The sequence below is a fragment of the Dermacentor albipictus genome, chromosome 1 (genome assembly GCF_038994185.2).
Source record: "Dermacentor albipictus isolate Rhodes 1998 colony chromosome 1, USDA_Dalb.pri_finalv2, whole genome shotgun sequence".
NCBI lineage: Eukaryota > Metazoa > Arthropoda > Arachnida > Ixodida > Ixodidae > Dermacentor > Dermacentor albipictus.
The window spans coordinates 479,665,476-479,679,993 of record NC_091821.1 but is presented as its reverse complement, the minus strand read 5'-3'; the positions used below and the strand labels follow the sequence as shown (position 1 = coordinate 479,679,993).

The 14,518-nt window shown below is 49.8% G+C and overlaps 1 protein-coding gene across 4 annotated transcripts in view; it reads right to left on the bottom strand.

Annotated features, from left to right (window-relative positions):
* Window positions 1–2,263: 2,263 nt before the first annotated feature.
* LOC135901431 (neprilysin-1-like) overlaps window positions 2,264–14,518 on the bottom strand; it is a 29,586-nt gene continuing 17,331 nt past the window's right edge. For all 4 annotated transcript variants that reach the window (XM_065431226.1, XM_065431225.1, XM_065431227.1 and 1 more), the window contains one exon: window positions 2,264–4,397. In XM_065431226.1, coding sequence (XP_065287298.1) covers window positions 2,591–4,397 — 1,807 coding nt within the window. In that variant the 3' untranslated portion in view covers window positions 2,264–2,590. The remainder of the gene's footprint in view (window positions 4,398–14,518) is intronic.

The following is a 14,518-nucleotide window of genomic DNA, read 5'->3' as shown; positions in this document are numbered from 1 at the left end:
AGAAATGCAGCCATAATGAAGCACAGAGCGCTATGTTGATACAATAGGTGCGAGGTCCTCCGAGGTATGTGGAAAGGTGTAATGCTTCCAGGACATACTTTTGGAAATGCGGTTGTTTGCATTAAATCAGGGGTACAATGAGGACTCGATCGGAACCAAAGGTCAGTGGGTCGCCTCGCACTGGGCGCTCATGGGAAGACTACAAATGAAGCTGTGCAGGGTGATATGGGCTGGACTAGTTTTGAAGTGAGGAAAGCTCGCAGTAAAATTGAGTATGAAGAACGCCTGAGGAATACGGAAGAAAGTAAATGGGCTGGGAGAGTGTTCAGGTATCTGTACAGGAAAAAGATTGATTCACAGTGGAGGAAAAGAACTAGGAAGCTTACCAGCAAGTATGTGGCCTGTAGGGTGGGCAACAGCAACAAAGACGGTCAAGCGGAAAGTCAGAGAGGCTGAATTAATCTAATGGGTGGCGGCAATGGAAAAGAAACCTGCCATGAGTAACTACTTAAGAGGAAAAAACGAAATCACGAAAAAAACAATTTATGATAACTCAAAGGGAAGCTCACTACTTTTCGAAGCGAGATCGGGATGCCTTAGAACACGCACCTATAAAGCGAGATATAAGGAGGAAGAAGAAGCATGTGCTTGTTGCGGTAAAGCAAGGGAAACTATAGAGCATGTCTTTATTAGAATGTGAAGACGTCTACCCAGCGGTTGATTTAGGCACCACTGGCCTCCTTGAAGCCCTTGGGTTCAGCGGGAGCAGTGGAAAAGTAAACATGTTCGCAATAGGCATTAGTAAGAGGCCGTAGAAGGATTGGTGGACGAAAAGTAGGAAAACGACAAAAAACGGTGGCATACAAAAGCACAGTTAGCAATAGGGGATCAAAAAAATTTGGGCGTGGTATAGTTCATAGTGTTTTTTTTTTCATTGTTTATTTTAGGTAGGACATTAGGCAGTATAATAGCAAGATCTTGGTGGCGCAACCCACCGCCCCGTTCCAAAGGGGACGCTCATAACGTCCATCCATCCATCCATCCATCCATCGTGCAAGTGCGTGGAAATGTGAGGTACGTGTCGCCTGAGGACCGTTTCACAGCATGAACAGATTCTTTTCGGTACTTAGATAAAAGAATGTGAGCAGTGACTTTGTAGTTGTTATATTCACAGCTATGTGAAAAGTTATGCTGCTTGCATGATGTCCCTCTTTTGTGTTCGCCCAGTTTTTCCGACGTTTATTCGATCGAGCACTGATGCATTCAACAAGTGGAATTGATGCAGCTATGAAAAGTGAGTTTAAAATCTAAAACTGAGTGCTGACTCATTTCTCTACACGTGCTTAGACGGCATAAGTTAATCTGACGAATTGCATTTCAGTTTTTCCCTCGAGTGCATTTATAAACTGATAAGCAGCAACGTTGAAACGGGCAACCTAATTTTTTTATCAGCCTCTCTCTCTCTACAAATGGTAGTTTCACAGTAGGGTGCGGAAACGTCGCTCCAATGTAAGTCGTTATTAGGGTACATTTTAAAGCTAAAATATTGACCGTTGTCGCAAAGAAAACACTAAACATACGACATAAAGGGGAAGGGGAAAACGTGCACCCAGTAACCACGGGTCCGAGGCTGTTATGCAGACGCTCGCAGCGGATAGGGAAAGTTGTTCGGTGGTTTCCTAGTGAAAGCATTTTTCTTTTTTTTGCTTTTTACGCGCACTGGAATAGGAAAATTTAGCCTGAAACAGATCACAACATTCATATATAGATGTACGCAACTTGATGCAATAACAAAAATTCATAGCAAGAGACTTCACCCGTAGAACCACCGCCTCCCCACATTCTCGGACCTTAATTTTTCCCACGGTGCCATAGCCTCTGCTCTGGCATAGATCAGGGCGGTGCGGACGAAAGTTTATTCGGACATACACTAAGGAGGCTGCGCGGGTGCGCGACCAATGGCGTTTATGGATGCTTTAAAGAAATTGTTACGTTCTTGATCACTGCCTTGCGCGGTGCCTTTGTGTCTGACAAGGCTGAACTTTGCCAACGTGCAGCAAGAAATAATTATTGCTTTAGCATGGAATCTTGAGAGAAGGCCTGTAATGAACATATGATGAGGTGAAGCATATGTGCGCTCTCTGCTGCGAGCACAGCATACATCCGTAAGGTAGCTGTAGAACGCTGTAACACGAACGCTTAAGTTTAAGAATGTATGCATTTGACAAAAAGAAGTGCAGGTAGTAAAGGCCACACAAGCATCTCCAACGGTGCAGTGACTGTAATATGGTGCGCATGCTATAGTAGAGCGACGATCAGTTCTATCGGTGAGCAGAAGAGAGTTCAAGAACGCCGAGGAGCTGTGAATATCGGCACAGTTGTGGCCTTTTACATGGATACGGCGTGCGGATAGCCTTCCAACCCTCAGTCATTTCTTTCGCGTACAAGGAGAAAATGCTTGCACTTCAGTGGCAGTTGCTATCTATAAAAGAAAATACCTTCACAATGGAAACGTTCGCAGACAAGTGTGTTTCACTCAAAGCAGGAAAATAAAGGAAACGACATATACGTTCTGCTACATAAATCTACGTCAAAAAAACTCGCATTTGTCCGGCGGGTTCATATTCGTACCTAAGGAGCAGTTGAACGCCTTGGGGAAGAGACGAGAGTGCCTCACTGCCTCGTTGCAGGCTCGCTTAGACCTGGCACTGGCGTCTCTGCCGTCTTCGGGACTGCAAAGCAAGTAGCACATGGACACGAAGAACGCTTGCATTTCTTCTAGTCGGGGCTCAAGGTCAAGCTCGTTGCGGCCGGAAAGTGGTAACGCTTGTTGCACGAGCTCCTCCAGCATCTCCAGAGGGACGGCTCTGTCGTAGTCGAAACAATAGGACCCGTTTCCGGAAGGACCCGAGAAGCAGCGCAAGTGGTCGTCGGGGTGGCTAGCGTTGCCCTGGCTGACTCGTGCTAGCAGGCCTCGGAAGGTTGCCTGTGCAAACAAAACACCCAGAGTCCCGAACCTGATGCCTCTCGTGAGGCCGCGGTCGTACATCGGCAGCATCGACGCATATAGCGGCAGCCGGACGGTACTACTCGCAGCGTGGAAGAATGTATACGAAGGCTCTGTGTGAACGTCTTCCAGGTGTGTTGTCCGGGAGAAAGTGGCAGCTTTGTCCAACAGCTCATTGCGCAGGCGAACCGCGCTCACCCAGTTATGGGCAATAGACTGCGTATTGTTTCGTGTTAGACTCGCGTCCAACTCTTGTTGATACGCTCTAGCCTGGATGAGTATTGAGAAGAAATCGGGGGCATTGACGATGTCGTAAATGCTGGGAGAAACGAGCCAGGTGCTCTTGAGCATCTTCGCCTGGATCGGTGCCAGCAGAGCGAGGGTTGAGGCGCGTATTTCTTCTACCACGTCCTTGGTAAACGCCTTGTTGGCATAGGCGCTGAAGGTGGCTGCTCCCAGGAGTCTTTCGGTCAGTTCGAGGCAATGCCTCGGTGCAGCTTCGCCTGTGGCCTCGGTGATGAACCTGTGAAGAGCGATGTCCTTGCTCATGAAGGGCGCCATCTCTGCGACAGCTAGCCAACTCGTGCACCACACCATAACGCTTTCGTTCCACTTGTTGGCGAGGTCGCTGAACGCAGTCAAATAGTCAACGTCAGTTACGTTTATGACGATGTCCGTGTCGTCAGTGTTGAAGTTCTTCGAGAAGAAGTCGCTCCAGCGTGTTTCGTTGAAATGTGACGTGAACATCGAAAGGCTCGAAGTGTTTGTCGAGGGACTCGCTAACACCGTTCTATTCGTTATTGGATAAATGGCCTTCCGGAGATCTTTGCCTATGCTGACGAAGCTGTCGTGCAAGATCAAAAATTCATGGCTGCCGTTCGGACCCGCTACAATGCTGAGTACTAGGTTGAAGAATTCGTAGCTTGTAGAGGTGTTTGTCCACATCGTAGATGAGTTGTAGAATTTGTTATTGCAAGATAGCCTATGCGTGTAACTTTTTGATTTTAGGACGTCGCCCGGTTCAACCAGGAACGTGGATTCGGTCGAGCTGTCGGGTGCACTTTTCGCAAGCTTAGTGATTTTCAGTAACGAGGCAATGTCGAAATATTTTCTGATCCGGAATGTTGTCGCCAGAACATCAGCTGCACCTTCGAGCTTTGGCCAAGCGAGTTGGGCTTCGCTTAGCACTTCTCGGAAGCCGTCTATGTCGTCATTTCCTCCCAGAAGCACTGACTCGCAGCCAGCATAGAGACTGGCCGCCTTTCCCGACACGGTCTTTCCGTTGTCAAGACCTCGGGCATCCCTCAGTGCAGTGGCGAGTTCTTCGAAGAACTTGGACAAATGCTCCTGGTACACCGAGCGACTGCTCTTCCAATTCCCGCACACAAACCTGCGTAATAAGTTTGATACACAAATTTGTAAAGAGCAGAAAAATTACAATAATAACAGTTCTTTTTCAGTCTTCTTTTAAGTATTTTACGGCGAACTTGTGCTAAGTGTGCTTTATTTTGGTTGCCGTTTTTCAGCAACAGCATTAGATGCCTAGATTTTAGCCGAGTTTGCTCGCCCTTATGAAAAAGTGAGCTTTTTGTGTTGCTGTAACGTGACATCAATTTACACAGCGAAATGGACACGACGATTTCATTAAGAACTCAACAGAGGCTTTAAGCCGGCTCTTGAAAAAGCGCACATGGCATAGAAAACGTAAAACCATAACTTTGATAATAAATTGCCCTTACCCACAGCTGGAGACAAAAAAGAACGGGCCTCTGCAGGGTGCACTTTATTACTCGGTCCGTAAGCGCCAAGATCGCACGTACCCTCGCATTGTCGCCTCCTCCGCGACTTCTTTTACTGCAGTTTTGAGCACAGCCCCTCCCCGCACCACCGCGTCGCGCATATGTGCTTCCCCCGTACAGCGGTATAGCCGCGAATAGCGCTATAACTGCTTTACGGGACGCCGGACCTGCTGGTCATTCGCGAGTACACCAGAAATCAGCGAGCAATTATATCTGTCCCTTCTTCTAAACACTAACGATATGGGCAATCGTCCACGTCAAATGTGGCACGCTTATGTCCTCCGCAACGAAAATGTCCTCGAGCTCTATTAGTTTGGTGACGGCATCAGCCTGCTGTGGTGACGAGAGCGTACGAGCAGGAAATAGTGCTTCTTCCGCCATTCCAAAGCAATTGAAGAAACTTTTCCCGATGCCAGAGACGTCCCTGAATATCAGCCTGCACGCGAAGGATAGTCTTCATGGTTTGGTACAGTCTCTTTGCACGGCGACTACTTTTCCCTAGTGAAAGACTAGGCGTAGGTGGGCGGTTGATGAACTGGCTTCTTGGGCGTCCACGTCCAGTGTGGCCTCTATATCATTCGCAATCGGGGCTACCTTACTCTCTTCGGAGGCCGTTTCTTCGTTTCCTTTTTCGTATTCACTTGTCACTGCTTGTTTTTTGTTGAGCCTCCTGTCTGCCAGTTGAAAACGTTGTTTCCAGCCATGGCACATTTCCTCGCAAACCTGTAACTGCTCTCGGGATATCTGTACGACCAGTCCGTGTTTGTATACCGAGTCAGTCGATTCATTCGGGTGTCGCGTGACGTCGTAGATGGACGGGCTGGGTGACCTGGAGTAAGACTTGATGGCGTGGTTGGGCTTCTCTTCCAGGCCGCCGGAGGTCGTCCGTTGCTGTAACTTGCTGATCTGAGTGTCGAGTCAAGTGCAGTCGAAGGCGGATCGGGTGAGAGACTTGAAGTACAGTGTCGTATAAAGTAGGGTGAATCTCCGAGTGGCTTTGCAAGCGGTGTTGGCGCCCTGTTGGTGTCGGTGATACCAATTGCTTTCCGTGACTGAATCTGTGATATGGTGCCTAGCAACTTAGCGTAAGACAAGCGTAAGACAATCAACAAGCGTAAGACAGCTGACATAAGTATAATATGGATAGAATTGAACATGCTCTCAGGAACGGAGGAAGCCTAAAAGCAGTGAAGAGGAAACTAGGAATAGGCAAGAATCAGATGTATGCGTTAAGAGACAAAGCCGGCAATACCATTACTAACATGGATGAGATCGTTCAAGTGACTCAAGAGTTCTATAGAGATTTATACAGTACCAGTGGCACCCACGACGATAATGTAAGACAGAATAGTCCAGAGGAATTTGAAATCCCACAAGTAACGACAGAAGTAAAGAAAGCCTTGAGAGCTATGAAAGGGGGAAGGCAGCTGGGGAGGATTAGGTAACAGCAGATTTGTTGAAGGATGGCGGGCAGATTGTTCTAGAAAAACTGGCCACCCTGTTTACGCAATGCCTCATGACTTCGAGCGTACCGGAACCTTGGAAGAACGCTAACATAATCCTAATTAATAAGAAAGGGGACGCCAAAGACTTGAAAAATTATACACCGATCAGCTTACTGTCCCTTGCCTACAATGTATTTACTAAGGTAATTGCAAATAGAATCAGGAACACCTTAGACAATCTGTCAAACAAAGGACCCGGCAGGATTCCGTAAAGGCTACTCAATTATAGACCATATTCACACAATCAATCAGGTGATATAGAAATGTGCGGAATATAACCAACCCTTATACATAGCTTTCATTGATTACGAGAAAGCGTTTGATTCAGTCGAAACCTCAGCAGTCATGGAGGCATTACGGAATCAGGGTGTAGACGAGCGTATGTAAAAATACTGAAAGATATCTATAGCGGCGTCACAGCCACCATGGTCCTCCATAAAGGAAGCAACAAAATTCCAATAAAGAAAGGCATCAGGCAGGGAGATACGATCTCTCCAATGCTATTCACAGCGTGTTTACAGGAGGTATTCAGAGACCTGGATTGGAATGAGTTGGGGATAAGAGTTAATGGAGAATACCTTAGTAACTTGCGATTCGCTGATGATATTGCCTTGCTTAGTAACTCAGGGGACCAAATGCAATGCATGCTCACTGACCTGGAGAGGCAAGGCAGAAGGGTTGGTCTAAAAATTAATCTGCAGAAAACTACAGTAATATTTAACAGTCTCGCAAGAGAACAGCAGTTTACGAAAGGTAGTGAGGCACTGGAAGTGGTAAGGGAATACATCTACTTAGGGCAGGTAGTGACCACGGATCCGGATCATGAGACTGAAATAACCAGAAGAATAAGAATGGGCTGGTGTGCGTTTGGCAGGCATTCTCAGATCATGAACAGCAGGTTGCCATTATCCCTCAAGAGAAAAGTGTATAAAAGCTGTGTCATACCAGTACTCACGTACGGGGCGGAAACCTGGAGGCTTGCGAAAAGGGTTCTCCTTAAATTGAGGACGGCGCAACGAGCTATGGAAAGAAGAATGATGGGTGTAACGTTAAGGGATAAGAAAAGAGCAGATTGGGTGAGGCAGCAAACGCGGGTAAATGACATCTTAGTTGAAATAAAGAAAAAGAAATGGTCATGGGCCGGACATGTCATGAGGAGGGAAGATAACTGATGGTCATTAAGGGTTACGCACTGGATTCCAAAGGAAGGGAAGCGTAGCAGGGGGCGGCAGAAAGTTAGGGTGGGCGGATGGGATTAAGAAGTTTGGAGGGACCACTTGGGCGGATGGGAGAGGCATTTGCCCTGCAGTGGGCGTAACCAGGCGGCGGCGGCGGCGGCGGCGGCGGCGGCGGCAGTAGCAGCAGCAGCAGCAGCAGCAGCAGCAGCCGCCGCTGCCGCTGCCGAGGCTGCTGCTGCTGCTGCTGCTGCTGCCGCCGCCGCCGCCGCCGCCGCCGCCGCCACCGCCGCCGCCACCGCTGCCGCTGCTGCTGCTGCTGCTGATGATGATGATCTTATGGCAGTTCCTAGGCGCCTTGTGCCTTATGTTCACACGCAGAAGGAAGACGTGCTCGTTTTCCAAGCAGGTAAAGCGCTGCTGGGGCTTGATGCATACTCCTTGCGCCAGCCAACCATGGAGAGTTTTGCGACTGCCCTTTGTGACCAACTCTTCGTGTCATGTGACCAAAACGACGACAGTTCTGAAGGTAAAGAGACCGGAAGCCCAATGAGTGCACAACGTTGACCGAGCGCGCCCGCGACCATTGGAGTTTTTGTGCACGCGTTTGTACCTCCTCCCTCTCGCAGTGAATCTCACAGTTACGAGCCGTTCAGTGCAATGACAAGGGACTAAGAAGGGAAAACGCGCCACAATCGGTGAAAATTGTCTCTGCACTGAATTTTTTAACCATGAATCCAACATTCCAACTAGTCCCACTGGCAGTCTTGATTCCCTCTCATAGTGTCAGCGCTCAGGTGGCGGGAGCAAGCATGAATATGTACCGAGCGCCGGCCGCAAACATGGCGAGAGTCTGCAACCTACCTCTCCTCGACAAGGGCGTTCCTCAGAAGCTATGAAAAGGTGCTCTTCGCCAACGAGCCAACAAACGGCCTTCAGCACAAGCTCTGAGTCTTCGCTTTCGCTCTTCGTTGAGGAGCTCGTCAAGCTGGCGGACGATTTCTTATTTGTTACATGGCCTCGTCTGTGCCCCTGTCCGCTTCCGGTCAAGCACCAGGCCGCTGGCACAACGCTACGTCTAGAGACTCGTGATTCGTTGCAACAGTGGTGTCAGCGGTGCGAATCCTGACAGTCTCTGCTACGCATTGGTGACTACTTAGGCGTTTTATTTGTCGCTATGTATTTTGTACTGGTGAATTCGTAGGCGCTAATAGCAGTCAAAGGCTTTATAGGACGCCTACTGTAGGTTCCCACTAATTTCCATGTCGATGACCAGCAGCTAGAATTGTCCGTTCACACAGGTGTGCGAGGAGGTGTTGGCCGAAGTCTTCACGGTGCAGACTTCGGATATGATATGGCGGGAGTCGAAAAGACTGTACAGTGTCAGCCTAAAATTTCGAAATCTGAATTGCTAGGAAACGCTTTAAAGTGACAAACATCTGCGCAGAGAAGTATTCTGTCCCAACGGCAAGCAGGTCTAGCTTCTGGCGCAGTTCGCATGCCGAACGTTCTCTGGCCAGATGCCGCAATGGTTTCAGAACCACCAAAGCGAAATCCCAACCTGCACTGTGCTCAAGAGAAAGTTCACCGAAGTCTTTGGCTGCCCGGCTGTTCGAAAGCTTTGTACCGAACTACGTCTGCAATCGCACTCTGAAAAACCTGGTGAGACTTTTACCAGCTGTATCGAAGATGTCATCGACCTCTGTAAACGGGTTAAAACGTCAATGGCAGAGGGCAATAAAATCAAGCATATATTGAAGGTTATCGACGTGGATGCGTTTCAGGTACTGATTTGGAAGAGCCCCTCTACGGTTGCTGAAGTTATTGAGCTGTGCCAAAGTTATGGCGATCTTCGCCGACGCCTCGTCACCCGCCGCCCTGTTGCACATCAGCAATCGGTGTACGGCTTAACCCCACCTTTTCGAAATCCCACCTTCCTCAAGCAGATAAAGGCTTTCGTGCTGGCAGAAGTTGCTCGCCAGCTCTCCCTTATCCCAAACCCGCTGGAGTCAAGTTCGTCCTTTAGTCTGACTCTACGACACTGTTGTAACTTCACGTGTTTTCGAAGTGCGCGCACCTTTTATCGCCTCATCTGGCGATCCTTCAGAGTTCGAACTATCACTGCTAACACGTGCTCCTTCCTATCTTCCTGCCACTCGGCTACTTATAAATACGCTCTACACCTTTGAATAAACGTCCATTTTGTTCTACTGACTACGCTGATGCTTCACTGGTCTGGCGTTATTGCGAGCACGCCATGACTATGCTACAGTGGCGACGAGGATGGACATCGCCCATGCAGTGAAAGTCGACGCTGAACCGGAACCCACGCAGAACCGAGAAACCAAGGTCATCATGGCTTACCAACTTCCCGACTTCGAAGAAGGCAAAGTGGAAGCCGTACCTTAATAAAGTAGAAGCATACTTTGAAGCGAATGCGATTGAAGACTCGACTAAGAAAAGCGCATTGCTTGTTGCTGCGTTAAATACGCATACGATCCAAGTGCTGGCAGGGAAGGTGGCTCCGCGCAAGCCAAATGCATTGACGTATGAAGAAGTCGTCGAAGTTTTGAGTGAGCACTACAGTCCCAAGAGACACGAAGTCACCGAAAGCTACAAGTTCTTCAGTCGTTGTCAAGAGGAGGGCGAGCCTATTAATGAATTCCTGGTAGACATTCGCCGAATAGCTGAAAATTGCAATTTTGGCAGTGCTTTGGGTCGCATGCTTCGAGATCGCATCGTTTGTGGAATACGGTCAGGTGCCCTGCAGAAGCAGCTACTGGCACAGCGGGAATTAAAGCCACAAAACGCTGAAGCGATGGCCCTTGCAGCTGAGGCTGCGGATAGTGATGTAAAAGAGATGATCGGACCGGCAACGACACCCGTGTTAAAAGTACAGGCGTATCAGAAAGCAACTCTGGTGGATGAGAGGAGGGCTGCCGCACGTCAAGAATGCGCAAGGTGCGGTAGTACAAAACATACTGACGCGTGTTGCCCCTGGTCTAACGCTCGCTGTTACCTCTGTGGACGACGGGGTCACCTTGCAAGGAAATGTCGAAGTCGCGGGGCTCGAGAACAAGGCACTGCAAGGACGGCCCAAACTAACACCCTTTTGGGGACGGAAGCCTCGGCAGACGAGGAACCCGAAGCCGCCCACATTTGGACTTTGGTATCCCAACGAAAAAGCTGTCTGGAACCGCCGATCCGCCGAACCTTTGCTTGGTGCGGTGTGCAGCTGAGCATGGAAGTCGATACCGGGTCGCCCGTTTGTGTCATCCCACGTGAACTATATTATAAACACTGTGAGCAATGGCCGAAACTGAAACCGTCTAGTCTCAGTTTATCTTGCTACACAGGACGCCTTCCAGTACTTGGGGAGCTTGCGCTCCAGATTTGTCATAAAGGGGTGACAGTGGAGTGTGCGCTGACAGTCTTGGACTGTGCGTGACCAAGCCTCTGCGGTCGCGATTTAATCCAGCGGCTGAACAGCGCAGGTGCTCCAGTGGCTAGTTTTGTAGAGAACTCAGCGGCAACAAATGACTCGAGCGAATCCAGCGTGAACAGCATATCAATGACTACAACGACGTGTTCTCCGAGGAACTGGGGCTAATGAAGGGTCCTCCAGCCAGCCTGCACATGAAGGAAGGCGCCGTACCCAAGTTCTGCAAGGCCAGACCCATTCCATACGCGCTACGCGAGCGAGTGTCACTCGAACTAGAGCGTTTAGTTTCTCTGGGCGTGCTGTCGCCGATGGCACACTCTGAATGGGCAACGCCCATAGTCGTAGTGCTTAAGAAAGACGGCGCAGTAAGAATCTGCGGCGATTTCAAGGCCACAGTTAAACAAGAATAAGTGTCTGAGGTTCTTCCACAGGAGCGGGCGCCTCAGTTCACCACCCCATCCACTTACGCCATCACATGACCGTAACCACCGACGTTTCAGACTCAGCCTCCGATCCCTAGCTCTGTTTTTACCTCCATGACGCCACGACCTCCAGTCCATCGAGTAATTAATCCCTGGCGCACAGCGGACAGCCGGCTCATCTGCTATTTCTGTGGTCTTCCCGGACACTTAGCATGTCTGTGCCTCCACCGTACACTTCATATACGTGACGACCCACGCACAGCTGCGTAAGACCATCCGTCGTCTTACGCTCCAGGCCGAGAATTACTACTTCCCCGCCCAAGCCTTCCACCAGTTTCTTACCGCCGTTCTCCATTTCCCGGTCGTCGCTCGCTCTCCCCAATGCGTCGACGTCGCTCTACCGCTGACACGGAAAACTAAGCAGCGCAGTTCGCGAGGCAAGCTTATTGATGTCAAACGCCAAACATTATTGGTGTCGTTGTTGAAGGCGTCTCTGTTCTTGCCCAATTGTCATAGGTGCCACAATATCTGTAATTGCCGAAAAACTGTTCAGCTCTATACGAAAAGTCACGGCGCCTTTCTTCATTCCATTACTCCGCAAGGCCACAGCACTGCACGTCCAGTCGGTGGATGCATTTGCCGCCGGAATTGAAATTCAACGAGTGCTCTACGTGGTTGAGATAGTCGTTCTTTTACACTGTTCCCACGGTGTTACTTTAGGTTGGGACTTTCTCTCATGTCCGCGGCTTGGTACGCTGCAGCAACGCCTCCCGTACTAGATGCCGGCCACGCGGTCCAGTAAACTAGGTCCGTGCCCTCTCCCTTTTCTGGTTTCCGCGAAAGGCAACGAGCGCCGCTTATGGCGAACGCCTGCAACCTAGATCACCTGCTGCGGCCATGGCATGCATGGAATCTGTCATCGTTTAAGAGGCCCGCGAGAACGCTCGCTAACAGACGCCCGCGCACCAAGCTGTCGTTGATTGCTCCCGCGCAGAAGTCGCCTTCTCTTCGCTTGGCAATGCCATATCTGACGACGTTTCGCTTTGCTGCGCCAAATTGTCCCTCACTGACGACATCCAGATACCTCAGCATACATCCGTTCTGGCACCTGTATCCTGTTTCGTTGCCTCCGATTCTACCGCATTCTTCACACCTCCCACTACTTTCGTTGATCTCTATCTCTCACCACTCCCAACCCCGCTGCTTGGCCTTCAAGCTGGTGCGACTCAGCTTCCAGTATATAACCACTTAACATTCCCGATTACGTTGCTTCGCGGCGAATCTCTCGGCACTGTGGAGCCTTACGATACCTTTACCACATGGATCGTCAGAGGTCCACACATTATACTGTAGTGCAGTAACTGCCACATCGCCTGAAGACATTTTCAGCCACGCCATCGACAATCCCTTAAACCCCAGGAGACGCCATTCCCTTCTCCGTCTCCTCGGCAAATTCCGCCCTGCTTTTGACAGCCATAGCACTTCTCAGGGCCCACCGACGACTGTATGTCACCGGATCGACCCGGGTGCTCACTCACCGCTATGGCAGCGACTATACCGTGTATCGTCGACAGAAAACCACGTCATTGATGAGCAACAAGGTGAAATGCTAAAGCGTGGCGTCAGTGAACCGCCCGACAGTCCACAGGCATCGCCAGTTGATTTAGTTAAAAAGAAGGATGGCTCGATCCGCTTTTTCGTGGATTACCGTCGCCGAAACAAAATAACCCGGAAGGACGTTTATCCATTGCCGCGGATCGACGACGCCCCAGTCTGATTACAACGTGCAGAGTTCATTTCCTCCGTCGATCTACGCTCTACGTTAAATGCCTATGGCTGAGGACGATAAGTCAAAAACTGCTTTCTTCACACGAGATAGCTTATGCGAATTTCGTGTGATGTCATTCGGCCTTTGCAACGAGCCCGCTACATTTCAGCGCGTGATGGATAGCATTCTCCGAGGCCTCAAGTGGAACGCGTGCTTGTGTTATTTGTATGATGTAGTAGTGTTTGCACCAGATTTTCCTACTCACCTTCATCGACTGGAGCAGGCTTTACGCTGTCTCAGTAACGCTTGCCTCCAACTAAACTTGGAAAAATGTCAATTTGGGCATGCAAGCTGACCATTGTCGGAGATGTGTCGAAGGACGGCCTTCTTGATGCGGCTATGCTACGTGCTGTTACAAAATTCCCGAGGCCCAGGTTTCTAGAAGACTGGCGCAGTTTCATTGGCCTCCCTTCGTACTTCCACTGCTTCATTCGAAAATTCGCTTTGATTATGACACCACTGACAGCTTCTTCGGGGAGACCCCAATATTTCCGTGTGTTCTCCGGCTTACGATGATGCCTTTGCGACGCTACGTCACCTGCTCATAGCACGACTGATACTGCGCCACTTCAATCCAACTGCTCCCACGGAAATCCATACGGATGCTAGTGGTGTTGGTCTTGGCGTTGTGCTCGCCCAGCGAAAGCCCGGCTACCAAGAATATGTTGTTGCTTACGTGAGCTGCACTCTAACGACAGCTGAAGCGAATTATTCCGTCACGGAAAAAAGAATGTCTAGTGATCACTAGGGCCACAAAAAAATTTCGTCCATACTTGTACGGCCGGTCCTTTGATGTCGTTACCGATATCCACGCATTTTGCTGGTTGTCGTCCCTTAAAGACTCCTGCGGCCGCCTAGCCCGGTGGGCACCGAGGCTCCAAGAGTAAAGAGTACGACATCCGGGTTGCCTGCTGCTCAGGCAATAAGCACGCCGATGCCGATGCTCTTTCACGCTCGCCTATCCACGCCGACATTGTCAGTGTCTCCCTCCTAGACTACCCACTTCCCTCATTAGCTTCTGTCAACATGGCTTCGGAGCAGCGCAAGGACTCCTAGATTTCATCTTTCACAGATTACCTCTCTGATACATCTGCACGCCCACCATCTCGAGTTCTATGCCGACAAGCTTTGAATTTCGCCATTCGCGACGGAATCGTCTATCGCCGTAACTTCGTTCCGACGGCCGTAAATGGCTGCTAGTAATGCCCCGGCATCTCCGCGCTGATGTATGCGCTGCTTTCCACGCCGGTCCTCAGCATGCACACACTGATATCTTCCAAGACCTACACCAGATTACGTAATTGGCGGGGTATGTACAACTTTCTGCAAAAGTGCACTCG